The sequence below is a fragment of the Athene cunicularia genome, assembly GCF_003259725.1.
Source record: "Athene cunicularia isolate RWA chromosome 28 unlocalized genomic scaffold, athCun1 chr28_part1, whole genome shotgun sequence".
Lineage (NCBI taxonomy): Eukaryota > Metazoa > Chordata > Aves > Strigiformes > Strigidae > Athene > Athene cunicularia.
The window spans coordinates 2,254,470-2,274,039 of record NW_020799139.1 but is presented as its reverse complement, the minus strand read 5'-3'; the positions used below and the strand labels follow the sequence as shown (position 1 = coordinate 2,274,039).

Here is a 19,570-nt window from a genome sequence, read left to right as displayed (position 1 = left end):
GCTCCCTCTCCCTTCACTCCCAAGGTGTGTCTCGTCTCGTAATGCTGCAGGAGAAGAATGCAGGGAAGGTTAATCCCAGCTGCGCTTCTCCCCTCCTCCCGTGAAGGCTGCAGTGCGGAGGAGGAGCAGGGGGATGCATGTGCTCACAGCATTGAAATCTCTACCACAGGCACCAGGCTGCTGGCCCAGCTGCTCCCAGCGCCTGCAGACGGCCCCAAGCTCTTTGTTCCTCGGCAAAGTACAATCACAAACACACAATTCCTCCCTCTCCACTTTTGGGGTTTTTTTTTGAAAGGATACAACTCCATCAAAGTTTTCCCTGCACCAGTCCAAGATCTGTTTTAAGCGTGTCCTGTGCTGCCCGCCCGCCTGGCTTTCACCGATCAGCGCGGAGTACGTGGCAAAGAGGACTCCCTCTGAGGTAGCTGTGTCACCGTATTTAATCTGCACAAAGAGGAAGGACAAGGGCACACAGGCTCACGAGGCTTGTCCCCACAGTGTCACCCCCATCCCTTGCCCCCAGTCAATGGCGCCGACTGCGCTGCGCCTGCGCGGCCCCGTGCTCCTGCCCCCCAACAAACCCGGGCGAGAACAGACAAAGGGCTGCTGGTGGCTGATGCCTTTAGTGCTTCGATCTGGCACCGAGACACGGTGCTGACAGGGGCTGTAACTGCCTGGCCAAGGGCCACGAGCCAATGTGTCAGCACATCTGGCTGCATGCAGGAAAACGTGGAGACCACGCTAGGGCTGCAACCTTCTGGCCAACTGAACTCGCTTCGCTTTTTTTCAGCAGCGGTTTAGAACGTTTAATTGTTTTGAAGCCTCCCATCTGTTTGAATTACTGCCAGAAAGGAATGTTCTCTTTGAGCAGGTGAGGTCGTTGCCCATCCTACTCTCATGGGTCCCACCTCTAACGAAAGAAAAGGTAAGGGAAAAGAACCCACAGTCCCCAATTTGAAAAAAGTTCCATTTAAAGCCATTTTGGTCTGAAAACAAACATCCCTTTCAGCCTCTTAATGGAGTGCATTCAGAGGTGTTGAGCACATGTGGTTTCCATTGACTTTGCAAGAGCTGGTTGTTCAATACCATTAAAAACCAGAGGAGTGTTTCCGTGAACTGGACAGTGCCGTGGCAGACACAGGCCTGGGCAAGGGACTACGAAGAGCGCTGTGAACAGCCACTGCACAACTGCGGGGCGTTTCTTTTGAGGAATACTCCATCCTCACCATGGAGTAACTGGGGGAAAGTCTCAGATTTGCCCAGCGGGGGAAATGCCCACGTGCTCAGCCACGTGCGTCAGCGTGAGCTCCCTGATCCCCTGCTCTGAAAAGGGGCCCCGTGAGACCAGCGCTGGGACCTGTCAGCCCAGGCCAGTGGACACGGGCGCATCTGACAGGAGCTGCTCCGTCCGCGGGGCTCTCCAGGGCTGCCAGAAAGGTTCCAGCCCTGCCCTGGAGACGCTTCTCAGTCCCTGCAGGAAACAGCTCTGTGCTCCCAGCGCAGCTCTGCAGAGCTGTAAAAATAGCCCGAGGCCAGAGTGGGAAGAGCAGGCGGGGAGAAGGGAGCAGGAGCCGCTCGCTGCCTGCTGCTGCCTGCGCCCCCAGCCCCGCGGAGGCAGGAGCGGCTGGTGCTCCACAGGCTGAGGCGGGCCCGGGCGCCACCGTAGGCCGATGTCGCAGAGCACGGTCACAACTTCCCTCCCTCCGCACCTTATTCAAAGCGTGCACAGGAATGTGGGAGGCTTCAATGTCCTTCAGGTCTCTCTCAGCATCATACTTGAGATCATTGGAGACGCTGAACCTGCAAAGCAAGACGTGGGTCTGGTTATCTCCCAGGAGGGAGTCAGGGCTTGGCGGTGATTAATAGCTCTGACTAAAGCAACGGTAGGTGTGAAAAAAACTGTCACTTTTCCAACTGCCCACACGGCCCAGAGCCCCCAGCAGATCCAGTCTGCCACTTACAACGAGCGGTGTGGACTCTGCAGTAAAGTCCCACGCTCCAGGGCCTTGAGTCTGCACCCGGGAAGTCCACAAATATCCCTCCGCAGACTTCAAAGAGCGGGGACAGGCCTGACATTGCCCTCCAAGTAGCACATAATTTGCTATTTCATAGTGACTCATTCTCCATTGCTGCTGCAGGGGAAATATTCCCATTTCACAGACAGCAAACAGGCACAGAGAGGTGGAAATGACTTACCCAAGGCCACAGCATGAGTCAACTATAAAGCCAACATCAGCACTAAGGAATTCCTTACTCCCAGATCCAAACTAACTCCAAGGTCTTACGGGAAAAGAGGAAAAAAAAAAAAAAAACAAAACAACTTACCACAGAGCTTTTTTCCTCCCTTTAAGGTAATTTTCAAAGATGATGCCCGCAACTGTTCTGCCCTTTCCAACCCCGGCCCCGTCCCCGATGAGGAACCCAGCTCGCTGCCCGTTGGGTAATAAAACTTCATGTTGCTGCAAAATCAAGAACAGAACCAGACATTAACCTCGATCTGCCTTTGCTAACAGCTTTGATGTGAGCTTCTAAGAGCACCACTGAACCCCCCCACATACCCCATCGATGCAAGTGCATTTCTCGCTCAAATAAACAACAGCAGGAACAGTCATGGCCAAGCTCACAAGTGGCAGCTCACGGGAAAAGCCCCCAGGCCCCCAAAATGCAAAGCACTCCCCTCTGCAACAGAAGTCAAGGGTTCTTGGCTCTTTGGGAAGCAAAGCCCACAGAAGGCTCCGGCTTCAAATAATCCTTTCAAAAGGCTTTTAAAATGCCACATGCCAAAGCTGCCCAAGTTTCACCCCTGTATTACAGGTTATTTTAAAACACACTTGGACATCTGTGCATACAAAAGGCAGCTTCCTCCCGGTTTAAGATGGGAGGGGGAGCCCCGTACCTGGCAGGCGTAGATGATGGCTTCCAGCTGTAGTGCAGAGAGAGACCCTTTGTCGGCCACGGAGCGCGGCAGGGCCAGGCTGTAGGTGATGTCGGGCGGGGGGACGCTGGACAGGGTGCTCGTTTCAACCACGAGGTCAGGGTGGTGCTTCCCAATCTTGGCTGAACGACAACACAGAAAACAGACAACTCAGGTTCTTCCTCCCACGCAGCAGCCCAGCCAGGCCTGCAGAGCTCCCTGGCGCCGCACAGCAGCGGAGGAGACAAGCCCAACCCCTGCTTTCCACTCTCCTCTTTCACTGACATCTCACATCACCAGAAACGAGTCACAGCTCCCCCAAGAGCAACAGAAAGGTGTTGTGTTAAATGTGTGTAGCACCAACAAAGGATGGGTACCCTGGTAAAGTTCTTCTAGAAAATCACAAGCTCGGGATGTGCCAGGGCAAACACCACATGCTGCTTGCAGGAAAGTAAGGGAGCAGCTCGTTAGGCTGGTCCAGAGGGGAGTTCACAGAACGTCCCGTGCCCACGCGAGGGCCAGACACTCACACTTCGAAGGGATATATTCCGCATAGGTCTCCGTTTGCCCCAACTCCTCTGTTTCTTCCTCTTCACCTTCATCCTCCTCCTCTGCAGGAGCCTGAGACTGAGCAGAAACACAGCATTGACCAAATGTGAATGTTCTCACTGAACTACAGACACACGCAGTGCTACACACTGCCAGAAACCATTAACCCAGCCTGACACAAAGTCACAAACTCTTCAAATACAATTAATCTCATTTTACAGACTACAGCAACACAAGGAAAACCATCTGCAAGAGCCCACCCGGGAGGCCCAGCAAGAGCTTTAAGAGCTACTTTCAACACCTAGTCCCCACCAAATTAGGGAAAGCTGTTGACATCAGTTTTCATCTGGGCTGTGGGCTAATCCTGCCCCGCCGTGCTCTGCTCTGGCCCTGGGTGAGGGACCTAGACCAGCTGTAAGCTCAGTGTGTTCTCGGCAGCATAAAGCAAAGCCCAAATCGTTCTTTAACAAAGTGAGGTTCCAACAAGGGAAATACAAAACACTTCTGGGAACGGGCAGCGACTTGTGTGTGTCTGATTTCCCCTTCTCGCTCCCTGCAAAGGGGAACCGCTCCCTCCACGCCGCAGCCGACCACCGTCCTCACCTGGTAGCTGATGAGGAGTGGGGTGTTGGGGACAGCAGCAACGGGGTCACTCGAGCTGTTCAAGCCAGTGAACGATCTGCTGGGAGAGAACAGCTGGAACAGAGAGGGTGCAGGTGAGAAAACAGTCCTAGCCCTCAGCCCTCCAACCCCGGTAAGTATGAAAATACAAGAGGAAAGCTCCTTGTGCTCTGCACTCACGTCTGACACTCTGGTGGCCTCAGTGGACTTTAACACTTGCAGTTTGTGAATGAAAAGCCCTGGGCAGTAATTCTGGGAACTAATAAATCTTGCAAACATACCTGCTTTTGTCAAGATATCACCCGGGGGATAACTGACCAAGGGAAATACGTTTTTGCAAGAAGCATGAACATGTAGTGTGTGATGAAAGGCTGCAGGGACACGTGTGCCCCCACGCCTGTGGGACGGGAGTCTTCCTGCCACAGCTGTAAGAAACACCTTCATCCCAAAATGCCACGTTCTGCCTGGAAAGGCGAGATCTGGGGCACACGCCCAGCCCCCCCATCAGCACTAACAGACGACCCGTGCAAACGGTGCCCTAGGAACAGCCCGCAGGCCCTGGCAAGGCCTGACTGAGGCTTATTATGGGAACTCTGGACTTGCTCTGCACAGCAGCAGTTACGTCAGTCACTGCTTCCCCATTTGCTTCCATGGGGGCCCTGTGCAACATGGCTCTGCCCCTCCCGACAGGCCAGGCCCTCGCCCGAAGGAGCCGTGCAGGTTCTCACTGCAGGATCACGAGTTCTGCTCTGAGCTGGTGAGTCGAGAGCTGAGAGCTCAGGGCTGGGTTTGCTGATGGAAGAGAAACAGCATCACTTTGGGGACCAGAAGGGGAGACGAGTTTGGCTGAGGAGACCCAAACAGTGGCAACAGGAAAGGCTGAACAAAACTGCAACCGAAAGGCCTCGCTGGGAAAGGACGGAGCATTAAATCAGAACACGGACACTTCTTACACACTGCCCCCGAGGCAAGCGTTTGCTTCACGGTTTTGCTGTTAACGTTAAAACCACTGTTCAAAGGAATTGCCTTCCTGCCCCAGAAGCCAGCCCGTGGGGCAGCCCGGGTGCTCCCAGCCACCCCCAGGCTCCGCTCAGCGCTGCAGAGCCCAGGACCCTGCTGGGCCCCTCCACGGCAGAGACCAGTGTGAGGCCCTGAAGCTCAAACTGCACGAGACCCCCCCAGGTCAGTGACCCCCCCCCCAGGAACGGGCCAGCCGCCAGCTCCTCCGTGGAGGGAACAGTGGCTTTGGACCATCCAGCCCGCAGGCAGCCAGGAGAGCTCCAAGACACTTCTTGCCGGGCAGGCACAATCGAGGAGATCCTCTGCCTGCTCCCACGCAAATAAAATCACACTGGAATTTTCCGACAGCAAGCAAGGTCAAGCCAGCAGCTCACGGCACCCAAAGCAACCCGCGAGCCCAGAAGCAGCACTGCTCCATGTCCATAGCCTGCCAGGAGTGCCACTCACAGGGACCCACGCTCCACCAGCAGAAGTGAAAGATGGGAAGTTCTTAAGCATAAACACTCCAATTATTTCCTTTTTTTTTTTATTTAAAAAAAAAAAAGAAGAAAGAAAAAAACACCCTCCATTACTGGAAGTCTGAGTCAGAATTACCAGAAGGAAGCTGGACGGAAGAACTATTTTCAGTGCCAACAAATCTGGAGAGCAGGTGAAACATCTCCACCTACAAATCTGAGCTCAGTATGAGAGTTTCTTCTTAGGCAAAAGAAAGGCCCAGGCCTGCTGGAATGGCAGGGCTGGCTTCTGGCAGCACCGGCAGCGGGAAGGTGATGCAGGTCTGGTTTCGCGTTGCGCAGTCCTGAGTATAAACCCCCGCTATCTCCCTGCAGCACCGGGGCTCTGGCGCGCAGCGGTTCACCTCAGATACTGCAAAGGAGGCAACGGGCACCTTGCTTGGCTGGAGCACTGAAAAACCTCCAACGCAGCTGAGAATACGCTGTGAGGGCCAGTCCAGGGGGGACCAGGACCTACAGGGGGTGACACGTCATCTTACCCCAGACTGAATTTGTGCAATTCCTTCCTTTCTCTACTCTCACTCACCTCCTGGTTTGATTTGCTCCTTCCTCTGTGCTACACGGCCAAAAGCATTAACAGGGGAGGCACACACAGCACGCACGAGAACACTGGCGTGTAAGCAGGAGAGATTCAGCCTTACTCCATTTTCACCCCTTTGCCTTATTCTCCATTTTGCCCCCTCTTGCCATGACCCCCATGGGAAAGAAACAGTCACATCTGGCTGAGAAGCCAGATGCATGAATTCGTAAATTCTGCATAAATTCATTCCCTATGTACTGAGCTAGGAGAGGGGTGTTCACATTTTCAAAGTGCTGTGAATGAGTTAGAAAAAAAACTACATCAGCAGCTCACAAAAATTCTAGCTACAGGCTTCAGAGGCAGGGCTTTGCTTCCTGAATCTTAAAAGCACTGTGAACTTGTGAGATGGTTGTGAGAAAACACAATGGATTACATGAACTATTTTTAAAAGGTATTTCACAACTTCATTACAAATGAAACAAGTGTGTTTTGTCTGCTAGCTCCTGTAAATATTTCGCAGTGTAGTAGCTCTTCCCTCCGTGCCTGCTCCTGAAATGATAAACAAGCCAACACGTTGCAGGGCTCCTTTCTCACCGGGTAACAGCCCTCCCCAGGTGGGCACATGAAGGCAGCTCTGCCTCCAGCCATCTCCTCTTCAGTCACAAACTCTCCACCTAAAGCTTCAGCACGAGACCAAGAGCTTCTCAGCGAGCCCGGAAGGTTCCGCAGGGCGCAGCCTCGCCGGGCGGCTCCTCTCCAGCTTCACCCTCCCCGTTCCTGAACACCCATTTCCCCAGTGCTGGCAGCAGCTGGTGGAAGGAAGGGCAAAGCCAAAGCAGGGATAGAGGCTTTTTCACACCCCGTCTTCAAACTGCTACACAACAGAAGATGGTTGGTTGGTTGGTTGGTTGGTTTTTTAAGGAGCACAAGGTACATGGCTGTTCCTGTACCTGGGCTCTGCCTGCAGGTCTCAGGCAGGTTCCCCCATGAAGCTGTTCAGGTATTGCTGTTTCTGCTCTGCCTGAATCTCTGGGACTGGAATTCTGGAAGAACTAGAGCGCTGACAGCGTGTGAGGCTGCCCGTGGCTGCTGGGGAGAGGCCAAGCACAGCCCCAGCTGCCAGCCCCGGACGGAGCCCGGCGGCAGTTCCTTGCTCTCGGGTTTGTACTGTAGCTCAGTAACTGCTCTGGCTACTCAAAAGCCCGAATTCCCACAGTTTTATGGAAAATCACGGTGGTGTAACAATGTGGGGAGGGACAGGGAGACATTATCTAAAATTGCTTGTGTGTTGGTGCAGGATATCAGCAAAGCCTCTGTCCTGCACTGAACATTACAGGGAGAAACCTTTTCTTGGGCACTGCCTTGAGATTCTGCAACAGGTCACTTGTTCGCCGCCTTTAACAACAACAAAAGACCCATATTTGAAATTCAGGTAATAAAACAGTTGCCGATCATGAGTCAATCTGACAATCTGTTTATCTAGTGTCCTGCGAGTTACCACCTCCCACACAAAAACGAAACTGAAATCTCCTGACTAGGATGTACTTAACTGACAGTTCATCAAGAAATGTCAAACTCACTAACAAAAAAAAAAAAAACAAACCAACCCCACACCAGAAAAAGCAACCAAAACACACACACCCCCCACCTCTGTATTCAAAAAATGCAGATGAGACAACATTTAAAATAGCTAGATATTCCTTTCGAAAGGAAGTGATTTATAAATGGAGTCCCCAGGAGCTCATGGCCCGTGTCCCAGCCGAGGTGCCCTGGGGGTGCGCAGCTCCGCACAGCCCAGTGCCGGCAGGCGGCCGCTCCGGGCACACGAGCTGCTCTCACACTCACACCACGCCTATTTGTTTCTCACTGGCATTCTTTATGCTGGATTTAGAACAGCTTTTCCCAGCCGGTTTCTTGCCCTGTGCCCCACAGATACAAAACTACAAACTTCTTCGGGCATCGAGTATTCTGAGCAGGGTTCACGTGTTCAGGAACAGGACAGCACAGAACAACTTCTGTAGCGATTTAGGCCACGACATAAAAACCCAGCAACTGGGGACTAGGAGTAATAAAGCACGTGCCTTCTCTGTCTTGGGGGATATATCTGTTTTCTAGCACTTTTAAATCATCCAGTTTACAAGCCTGTGATGTTTTCAGCTGCTATTTCAGCTCAAATAGCTCAGTGCTCTTCCTGCTGTCTCCAACTTCAAGTTCAAACTGGTCCAAAGTTACCGGACTGTGTGGGCTGACCGTGCAGCGGCATGGCCCTGGGTCTCCAACATGTTTACCTGCAGGAGGAAGGGCAGCCACGCTCTGCCTCCCGTTACAGCCGCGCTGAGGGCCAGGGTGACGCTGCGAAGGCCTGTGAAGGTGAGGAGATCTCGGGGATTTCAGTGAGAGCTCAGGGCTCTGATCCGAGGACCGGCAGGAATGGCTCGATGTCTCCCAGGAAGCCCGAAGCAGGGAGGAGCGTTGATGCCCCAAGCGTCAGGCCAGGCCCTTCGCCACCAACTTGCTCCCCCAGCACGCAGCTGCCCCCGAGCCCCCCAGCAGCAGCAGCTCAAAGTGCAGCTGCTGCCAACCTCTTCCTCCCCGCTTTCTTCACAGCAATACAGTCAGACACACCACCGACTGCAAAACGCTGCCTCTAAACACAACAGAACCTCAAAATACAACAGTGACTAAAGCTGAGGCATGCCAGACTCCCGCCTGGCATCTGGCAAACATCCCCTGTGAATGTTTTTCCCCCACAGTCTTCCTAAGAGAACGACCTACGAAGGGAACCAACTGCACGGCCAGGCATTTGCTGCGAGAGCTGAGATCCAGTGTGATAGCGGCTCCACCAACAGCCGGAGCCGGTGGCTACGTAGTGACTGATCTGGGTTGTGCAATAGTGAGTAATCGGGCCCAAGAGATGACGGGAAACAGATGGCAGAAGGCTGGTAAAAACGCACAGAAGCACGTGTTGCCGTGGGACTGCCAGGAGATCACACGCCCAGGAAAACTCAGAGATGTAAAAGCTTGCAGGGACTTGGACTCACAAAGTAAACACAAATGGTTAGTCTTAAGTTGAGACAGACTTTGTTTTTTAGTCATTGTTACTAAAATATTTGCCATGGAGAATAAACAAATGGTGGCTGCTGGTGCTGGGGACAGTTAATGACCTCAACCACCGTGTTTCTCCTGGAGTTCATCTCTTCAGCACCCCTGAGCGCCTGTCACAGGCCACCTGGACCTGCTGAATGTTTTAGGGATGCGTCTTCCCGGAGATGCGCCCCCTGCCACAGCTGTCAGAGAGGAGCTCTGCGAGAGCACACGCACCCCTCTGGGATGTGCGGGTTCCCTCCTGCTTCCAGGAGAACAAAGGATGTGTAATCACTTCACCCCTCCCTCCTCACGTGAAGTTGGCATTAGCAGAATAATTGCACACTGCAACTTCACCCCTGTGGGGAATTCTTAATTCCTTGGTGAAAACACCACAGGATGAAGCCTGAGGTATTTACTGTCTGATGGGGAGGATGAAGAGGAGCAGCCCGTACCTCTATTTGGTTCTGCTGCGGCGTGTTTACATCCCACAGTGTTGGCACATGGTTCAGACTATCGGCAGGCAAGAAGTCCTTCGGATCCGCGATATCCGAGAGGGAATCCGCGGGGGACGAGAAGAGGGAGTTGTTGTTGGAGAGCTCATCGAGGTACGAAGAATCCTGAAACGGACAAGTGACCAGAGTTAGAGGAGGCAGGATGGGAAGACCTGAGAGCTCCCTCCTCACACCCACTCACCCCGGAAGTTTTAATTTCTTGCTATTAAATGAGCAGCTCCGTTACTTCATGCTCCACAAAACTTAGAAATTAACTTGTAAATGAGAACATGCTTTAAGCAGCTGCTTCTTCAAAAAGGGAAAACACTGACTGGACAGAAGTGCCGGTACATGTTCATGACTAACTCGACTGCATGTCTTTACGGAGAGGGGAGCAGAAGAAAGAGGAGAATTCAACAAGACTTCAGTCACCTCAACTTTCTATTTGATTAAAAAGACCACTGAGGCGTAAAAAGTCTTCAGCCTAAGGCCCAAAGTGCTCAAGTATTTCATTCACGCGCAGAAGCCCATGGAGTACCCGATACCCCTGATAATGACCCAGCTGTTTAACTGCAATTCATACCACAGCAATACCTGGAGGCTTCGGAAAAAATCAGCCTCCTTATGACAGGTTCTGTATGAACGAGGCTGCCAGAGGCAGGGGGAAGGAGCACTAGTGTCATCTGGATTTGCATCTAGATAAATCCTGGCAAATCTACCAATCCTTCTCCCAAGGGCGTGCCGCAGTCCGGACAAGAAGAGAATGTGCCTCAGTGACGAGAATCAGGCTCTGCCCTTGCTCTTTTTCTGGTGCCTGTGCTGAGACGGCTTAAAACTGTTTTATTTTGTGCCAACCCAGTGATGATGCTGGTTTGAGTCACACGGACTCCAGCTCAAAAAGCGCTTCAAGCCCCTCCCTACCACCAATTCCTTCTCTGTTTTTTCAAATTTCAGGTGCCAAGAACCAAAAGCTGCAAAGCTGCTCTTACTCTCCCACCTCAGCTCTGGCACAGATCACTGCACCTTCTCTGGCTCCATCGCATCCCCTCCGCTCTCCTTCCACACCAAACACCGCTTCCAAACTCTTTCAAAGCAGAACTTTGCTGGTTACGGAAGAGCAACAGACCTCCAAGCACCAGGCTGCAGCGCAGAGCTCCTGCTGGAGACAGGCCTCTGGCCCGGGGGAACAGCAGACAGAGCAACAGATCTGTCTTGGTGCCCCGCAGGGCTCTGCCAACACAAATCCGTTTTGTGGCTCTCGACGAGGGTCGGGTTTGGCAGCACAGAGGCAGCCCGAGCTCTGCGCTAGGCCAGATAACCAAATGAGTGTGATAACACTGCAGCCCGGCTGCCAGGAGAGCCACAGTGTCTGATAGGAGGAGAAATCACTGCTCATTTCCAGTTAAGGGCCCATTTCCTACTACAAGGCAGAAAGGCAGCCAAAGATTTTTAAAAGTCACTTAGCCCTGCCTGACGTAAAATCACGAACGGCTGAGCCTGCCTGCGCTATTCCTAAGGGCTTCAGGCCAAGAGCTGGGTCAGACTCCCCCGACCGCTATCAAAAGTTACAGGTTTGCAGGGTTTAAAACCGCCGGGACACGCTCCCTTCACCCTCTCCCCAGCCACGTCTCCTTTGGCACCCAAGAATCTCCAGGCCAAAGCCGAGGCACAGGTGAGCAGTAACAGACTGCAGGTGTGAAGTTCGCACTCTCGGTCACCAGCTGCGGGGACCCAAAGGCCTGACGAGGAAGGGCCGTTCCCGGGGCTGGGCTACCGGGGCAGCTCTGCCTGCGGGACACCCTCCTGCCGCGCCACGGGCGGGTGCTGATGTGTGAGGTCGCGGCAGACGGGCAGCGCTTCCTGCGCTGCTCTGACTCTGACACTTCTGTGGCTATTTCAGGATTACCCAGAAACCAAGGCTTTCCAGAGACTGAAGCTGGCACCTAGATTTATCATCTCGGAACTAAGTGATCTCTGGAACTGCGACTCTGTTTCACACTTGAGAAAGTAGGAGAAATATGGCCTTTCGTCACCCTGCAGCACCTGCCTGCCACGGCCTCAAGCTCCCGACCCGGAGCCCTGTACGGGCACTCTGTGGGGATTCCAGCTAAGCTTGCTACTGAGATTTTTTTTCCCATTAACTCCCAAGATCTGTAGCCTCTCTCAACCTTCCAGTCCTCTGCAGAGACACTTACTGATGACCTTGAACCACTGTGCTGCTGCCACAAGCCATCATCTCCCCTGGTCCTCCCCACCCTTCTGCCTCTTCCTCCGGACTCATGATCCCAAGAACAAGCAGTGCAGGAGTTCAACAGCCTCTGGACTGTCACCATGATCTATGCTTCGGTGCCGCCACACCTCAAGATTCAACTGGGACATGGGTAAAGCGGAGAGCAGGGATGTCTGGGTTTGCTGTGGCTTAGGAAGAGAGTTTAACAACTCTCAAGATTAACCTAACACTACTCTCTTTGTATTACACCTGTTACAAAACACTTTAGATCCATTTTGTAGCAGCTCTTCTGGCCATTCCCAGAAAGGGAGAGAGACGGGCAGGCAGACAGTCTGCTCCCTCACAGCCCGCTCCAGTACCAGACACACCAGCCTTGCGCAGCAGCCAAACCACTTGAAGCAGCTGGAACCTCACTTGGTGTGTCTGACAGTCCCGACACTGCACAGAGGGTAAATACAGATGGATATCAAGAGGGTCCCACAAATTGCTTTGAAGAAGTTACTCTCGAAGCCCAGCACTAGAAACAACTATTATCTTCTTTACGCACCCGCCACAACGTGGTGACACAAAGGAATCCCGAGGTGGCCCTGGATCTACAACTCTCCCACCTGAGCTCCGCGACGCTCCGAGGGCTTTGCCCGCAGGCAGTGAGCCACGGCTGGCTGAGCACCCGGTCCCCAGACCCAGACTTGCTGCTTTTCACAGGCACCTGGGGAGATGCTGAACACAAACCTGAAATCAGCACATCTGGGGCCTGGCCGCCGCGCACAGGTCACCCGCTGTGCCACGGGCAGGGGCTCGCTCCCAACAAGCCCTGAGAGCTCAGCCTGCACAAGGAGTTCCTAGTCACAACAAGCAAGAGGAGACATCAGCATCCTCGATTTTAAATCTACAAGATGAAAGGCAACTCTCTAGTCTGCACGCTGAGAGAAGCATGTTTTTCCTCTCTCAGGGACAGGCGGGCCTGGGAGACACCACGCTGCAGACAAGGGCAAGCTAAAGCAAAAGGCTGGAGCTGCAAGACAAACTCACCTTCGTTTAGCTGTTGGTTTGGGTTTTTTCTTTTCATTATGAAAAACTTCGTTACATGGATCCATTTTGGCATTTAACTGACAGCGTTTCACTTGAGGGTTTCACCACCCGAGGACAGAGGCAGCAGTGTCTCGAGGAGCTGGATGGTCTCTGATCCCAGCCTCAGCGCTGAGCCTCGGGGAGACCCTTCAGGGCAGTTTTACTCATCGCAACGTCTGCAAACAGGCAGCGGGGAGGCTGCAGAGGGGAGCGGCCGCTGCATCCCAGGGTCCCACGGACAGGAAGGGGCCGGGTGGGACCGAAGGCACCAACACAACCCAGACAGCCTGGCAAGCACCACCTCCCCGTGCCCGGGCCCTCCAGCCCACCACTGCTCCCTCTGCCCGGGGCACTGGCCTGAGATGGGGAAGAGGAAATCGGCCTCCAAGTCAGAGGGAGGGTTCTGGAAGTGACTGCAGTGATCCCGTCCTCTCGCAGCATTATGAGGCATTAGTCACAGACTTTCAGAGGCTCCCATTTGTTTCACCTCATTACATTATCTAAAGAGCACTAAAGGTAGCAACATGCCAGATCCCGGCCCTGGGGAGCTCAGGGCACCCCCGTACCTCAGCCTGGCTGATACAAACTGCAGTGTAATTGCTTGCTGCGAGGCCCTGCTGATAACTACAACCCGGGCCATTATAAACCACGGCGTGACTAATCACCCCGCTGCTTATACAAAGCAACAGTGGCAGGTACCTGTCTCCTCAAGGGAAGGGAGGATGGATCACCACTAAAACTCCAGCTCCTGAAATAACCGAGGGAGCAAAAGGCACCTCTCCCCGACGAGGCGAAGCGGCCGCCAGACCCACGGGTGCTCTGACACTGCCTGCAGCTGGTCCCGGACAGAGCAGACCCTCGGCCCCGAAACACAGAATCTGGAAACGAGATGGTGACGTCAAGGGTAGAGGACACGGGCCGAGAACCCATGAAGAGGGAGGAGGTGCCAGGTGCAGCGAGCGCCGGGAAGGGGCGCGGAGCTGAGCGGAGGCCGCGCACCGGCTCCCGCACCGGGGAGGTGCCACTCCTGCCCCTCGAGCGCCCCGACGTGCTCACGCTGAAATCGCTCCACAGTGGGCACCTGCCTGAGGCTCAGGATTTGAAGTGACTTATTCTGTCCCTGGTTAAGAATGATTAACAAGAATTTTAAAATTTTCTCATTGGAAGCAAGAGGTTTTTACAGTAATGGCCCTTTTCGACGTTTCACTGGAAGTCCAACTTCTACAGCAGATGGCACTTACCCGCAAGGCAGGATCTTCATTTCAAACACCATTCTGCAACCATTCTTTACGTAAATCTTATTTCTGGAATTAGGCTATCTGTTTTGGGGGGGAAGTTGGTTGGGTTTTTCAGATAGCTTTTCTTCCCCCCTCCAATTTAGCAGAGCCTGCAACCAAAACCCAGGCAGCACAGTGCAGAGCAGCCCTGGAGGAGCATCTGACCACAGGCGCTGGTGGACCTGCCCGGCCTCCATCTCTTCAGCCCCTTAAACACCCCCCGCACCAGCGAACACCTGGGCCAAGCACAACCACGGAGATCTCGACCCCAAGAGCTGCAGCTCAGAGCTGAGACCCTTCCTAGCTTCTCCCGTTATGGGACAGACACAGAGACCTTGAAGTCTGCTGTGAAAACACGGTTCAGAACTAACTGCCCAAGTCACAGATGAGGTTTACAGAAGCTGCTCCAAAATGGCAAAAGGGCGATTCCCTCACAACAGGGTGAGCACTTGATGGAGAATTTTACGAGGGGTCAAGAGCCCACTGACACAGAGGCTACGCACTGCTGACAGCTGTGGGTCTCACCAGCGTGTTCTGGTTTTACACTGAGGTTGATCAACATCCGTCTACTAGAACAAGAGAAAGAGGATCACAAATCTTTGCCTGGTCTTCGTATCCAAAGACGCTCCAGTGAGTAACTCGAGAAATCAATGACAGCCATCTGCCGGACCTCGAAACTGGGAGTGCAAATCCCAGACTGGTTTGGCTTGGAAGGGACCTTAAAGCCACCCAGTGCCACCCCCTGCCCCGGGCAGGGACTCCTTCCACCAGCCCAGGTTGCCCAAAGCCCCGTCCAACCTGGCCTGGAACCCCTCCAGGGAGGGGGCAGCCACAGCTTCTCTGGGCACCCTGTGCCAGTGCCACATCACCCTCACTGTAAAAAGTTTCTTCCTCGTACCTAGTCCGACTCTCTTTTAGTTTAAAGCCGTTACTCCTTGTCCCATTGCAACAGATCCTACTAAAAAGTTTGTCCCCATCTTTCTTGTAAGTCCCCTTCAAGCATTGAAAGGGCACAGTAAGGTCTCCCGGAGCCTTCTCTTCTCCAGCTGAACCCCCCCAGCTCTCTCAGCCTGTCCTCACAGGGGGATGCTCCAGCCGCCCCCATCCTCGGGGCCTCCTCTGGCCCCGCTCAAGCAGCTCCGTGTCTTTCCTGTGCTGAGGACCCCAGGGCTGGACACAGCACTGCAGGGGGAGTCTCACCAGCGTGGAGAATCGCCAGCCAGTGTTACTACAGCACACAGTATTTCTATCATGATTCCACAACAGAAAAGTGATCAAACACAAGAATTAACTCCCGGGAAAAGGTCAGAAAAAAACAGGGTAAAACAACCCAAACCCCTGACCTCCTTCTCTCAGTTACTAGAAACAGCTCAGTTCCTCTAGTCAAAACAAAGTCTTTGTTAAAAATAATGAAAGAACAGGTGAAGACTAAATAGAGAAAGAGTATGCGTCCTAAAAATATTTTCGGCCATCAAACCATCAAATATAAATGGTTTATTTGCTCACAATCCAGACACAGAGGAAACAAATACTCCTGCACAGCAACTATCCCTTACTCTGCTACATAGCACAGAGTTGGTAGGGGTTTAAAAAAAAAAAACAAACCCAAAATGTGTCTCTATTTATATACACACACAGAGGCACACACAGATATACACACACAAAGCTACACTGCCAGGCAAGAAAGATTTGGCATCTCAAAAATCACAGATTAAACAAATTATGTTTCAGGAAAGACAGAATCAAGAATTAACAGCTGCAATGTAAGCAGTCGATCACTAAACAAAAATCTTTTAGCTGCCAAACCCCAAAGTCTTTCTAAATCTGAGGCAATAAACTTGCAGTCTGAAGGGTTCAGTGCTCCGGCTGGGAAGCATTTTCCTTGCACCCAGCATCTGGTTTAAAAATAAAACTCCTGAAAGCCATTACAACTACATAAACACACGAATATTCTCCACACAGCTCCTTTTCCTCTGAGTTTCAGCATCAGTGACCACGTTCTCACCAACAGGAACAGTCCCCAAGTAACACACGTTTCGGCAAAACACAACCCCCCCGTTCAGCACCGTAAGCGCCCCCGCTGCCCCGCACCGAGAGCCGCCCCTAAACCTCGGCTCCCACTGCAAAACCGCGGGGGTACACGAGCCCGGGGAACAGCTGGAGCTGGCCACCCTCGCAAAGAATTCCAAGGAGGAGAAAAAAAGAAAAAACAGGCATTACCTTGTAGAGAGATGGGAACTTTAGCCAGAACTGCATTTGGGACATTTTAAAACAGCATTCACTTTGCTGTCGGCAGAGCAGGACACGGACCAAGCAGTAAGGGGAGATTTTTCAGTATATAATGGAGAAAGGTCTTCATTCATGACCGCGACAGCAGCAACCACCAGGGAGAGAGCTCATCAAGGGTTTTTAAAAATTAACATGCAGAAGACAGGAGTGAAAATGGAGGAAAAAAGGACAGCCATGCAATGCGTCTGTCCTGAGCCTCTGGAAATTTGCATATAGTGTTTAGTCACGAAGGAGAGTGCTCTTACTTCCTCTAAGTACAGGGGCTGACTTTCAGGAAATGATGCCTGCTTGGTAAGTCAGTGAAATTACTGGCAATGCGATGAGAATTACTGTATGTGGTGTAATTCAACCACAGATACACTGTAAACAAAGCTGCGCGCCGCGGCGGCCAGAGCCGGGCCAGGAGAGGTCCGGCAGGAGCCCGGCTCGGCCACCCAAGCCCCGCGGGTGCCCCCAGCCAGGCCTGCGCGGGGCTGGCAGCTCCCGCCCTCCCGAGCTCAGGCCAAGGGATCAAACCCAGACAGATTACGGAAAGTGTTCACAAGTTATCCTGTCCCCCTGCAAGAGCCATGTGCTTTCTTTTGTCTTCAGTATCTGCCCCTCCCCAAACGCTGCAATCGGAAAATAAAAAGGAGTAGCCCTTTTAACTTGCTTTTATCATTGTTATTTCTCAGTGTCCAGGAACACTGCCTTCTCTTTCCAAGGCCTTCCCTTTCAATTTTAACAATTTTGATAACAGAAATATGCAAAATTTCTGGTGGGGAAGAGAAAAAGGCACCAGAAAGGGGCATCTGAAAGGGACTGGGTCATGGTAAACTGAGGAAGGTCTGCTCCAGCACGGCTGAGGCTGAAGGAGAAAGGAATCAGCCAGAGCACCCTCTGCCCTGCAGAAAAACCATGAGAAAGTCTCTGCTCTGGGTGCAAGAGGCTCCCGTTGGCTTCTCCCTGGCAGAGCCGCAGCAGCACCGGTGCCGGGCTCTGGCCGTGGGGCGAGTCCCCCCCCCCAGCTCCCAGGCAGATCCCCCGGGCTGCTCCGGCCCAGCCCGGGCTGGTCACTGCTCCGCTGGGCGCCCGGCCGAGCGCGGGAGAGAAGGGAGAGGAGCAACCCCGCGGCCCTGCTCAGGGCTGCCAGCCCGCCGGGGCTCAGCTCCAGGCCAGAGGCAGCTCCTCACTGCTGCACATCCAAGCTGGAGCCTGGGGCAAGTGCTCCTGGGGCCTCGTGCCGAGAACTGCTGGAAAATCCCACGTCGAGGCACTTCCCAGAAAACAAAACGTTGGAACGACAGGAGACGGCAAAGCCCCTACCAGGGCTGAAAGGGATGACAGCAGAAAAGGAGATATTCTCCAGCCCCACTGAGAACCAGTTCTGCTTTACCACATGGGATGAGGAGGGAGGACCAACCCCTGCACGCGAGACACGCTGGGTCCTGGGGCTGGAAAACCCCTGGCAGGACGTAAACGCGCACCAGGCTCACCTGCCTGGGCAGCTGGGCGCGTGGCACCACCGCTGCAGTGCCCAGCCACGGGCACGGACACGTCAACAGCCCTTAGCACCGAGGATCCACATTCCATCGTGCAAAACCCGCAGCCCAGAAGAGTTTTTTCGATGAGCAAACGGGAAAGAAAAATGCCTTTCCCCAGGCTGCAGCCAGGGCCAGGGAAGGCGAGGGACGGGCAGTCAGTGGCCCCTGCCCGGGAGCATCTCCAGGGCCCCCCCCTGTTCTCAGAGCACATACACCCCCCCCCGGGGAAGGCTGCGAGCGGCAGGGACATGAGCGCTGCTACAGAACCCGCAGTGAAAATGAAGTGTTTGGTTTCTGTGGGCAGCTGGTCTGGGGTGGAGAAAGACTCTTCACGGCTGCTTTTATCCGAATTTGATTGCAATTAAATAGCTGGTAGTGCCCTGGAGCCTGGGATAGGTGCTTTAATGACACATTTTTGAAATGTCTTAATTAGTGACGTACTGGTGATTGCCTCGCTGCGTGACCTTGATTAAACCAACAAACTCTTGCCCAAGACTACCAAGGTCTCGCTATTTATGTGTCATTTAAGAAGCAGGTGGTTTATTTCCTCTTCCTGTTAGTGGACAAATGGGGCAAAATGTAGGCAACAAAACTGGGCTGCCGAAAGGAAGCAAGATGAATGACATTGTTATAGATAACCAGGGCTGCTAAATTGATTTTGCAAGACCACAGTAATACAATCACAGAAGATAAGATAACCCACTGAGAAACCACTACCTGGAATTTTAACCACCTGTCTAGGGCAGAAGGCATGCCATGGCATTTCTGCTCTCCACAATTAATCCGTGAACACACGTGCTGACAGACAGAGGTAAGGAAGCAGAATTATTCCAGCACTCACACTGACTTACCGTCTTCCAGGAAAAGCTGCGCTGTACCACCCAGTTAGTTGCTTTGCTGGGTAACCTTCAGGGCATCCTCTCCCACCCCCCAGCACTGACCTACAGGACACGTCTTTGAGGAAGGCGCAGACATGAAGCGGTCCAGACCAACACACTGCACAGGGCACTCGGCACCTCATCGCTCCCACGGAACCACACAGCTCAGGACTAAACCCCCTGAAACACTGAGCTGCCAAAGACGGGGTTTGCGGACCTGGCCCAGGACACTCCAGGCTCAGCCTCCTGACTTGGGGGGACACTTGTGAAAGAAGCCACCAGGCCCCGAAACGTCCCCTCCAGCCACGCTGCGGGTCCTGCCTGGGCAGACGGGACACAGGGCAGGGGCTGGGGGTGGCAGCACAGCAACGCCGCTTGGAAACACAGGTCTGGGAGAATTCTGACCGTCTGCATGTTGCTGTTTCTCCTGACAGGGCTGGGGCTCTGCAGAGGGGTGAGGGATGGGAGAAGATTGGACGGAGCGTGCCTGCCTTTCCCGTGCCCAAGACAGGGGTGGTGTCACCCGGCCGGGTGCGGGCTCAGCTCCACTGGCCTGCTGGTTTGGGACCCCAGCGCCGTCCCCGC

The 19,570-nt window shown here is 53.5% G+C and overlaps 1 protein-coding gene across 3 annotated transcripts in view; it reads right to left on the bottom strand.

The window, feature by feature from the left end:
- SBNO2 (strawberry notch homolog 2) overlaps nucleotides 1-19,570 on the bottom strand; it is a 48,753-nt gene that overhangs the window by 13,328 nt on the left and 15,855 nt on the right. For 2 of the 3 annotated variants that reach the window (XM_026865062.1, XM_026865064.1), the window contains 7 exons: nucleotides 9,679-9,843; nucleotides 4,067-4,159; nucleotides 3,445-3,541; nucleotides 2,897-3,057; nucleotides 2,326-2,459; nucleotides 1,710-1,800; nucleotides 301-444 (listed from right to left, as the gene is read on the bottom strand). In XM_026865062.1, the coding sequence (XP_026720863.1) occupies nucleotides 301-444; nucleotides 1,710-1,800; nucleotides 2,326-2,459; nucleotides 2,897-3,057; nucleotides 3,445-3,541; nucleotides 4,067-4,159; nucleotides 9,679-9,843 (885 nt within the window). Of the gene's footprint in view, nucleotides 1-300; nucleotides 445-1,709; nucleotides 1,801-2,325; nucleotides 2,460-2,896; nucleotides 3,058-3,444; nucleotides 3,542-4,066; nucleotides 4,160-9,678; nucleotides 9,844-16,515; nucleotides 16,698-19,570 lie in introns of those variants that run through there. The other variant, XM_026865063.1, reaches the window with a different exon arrangement.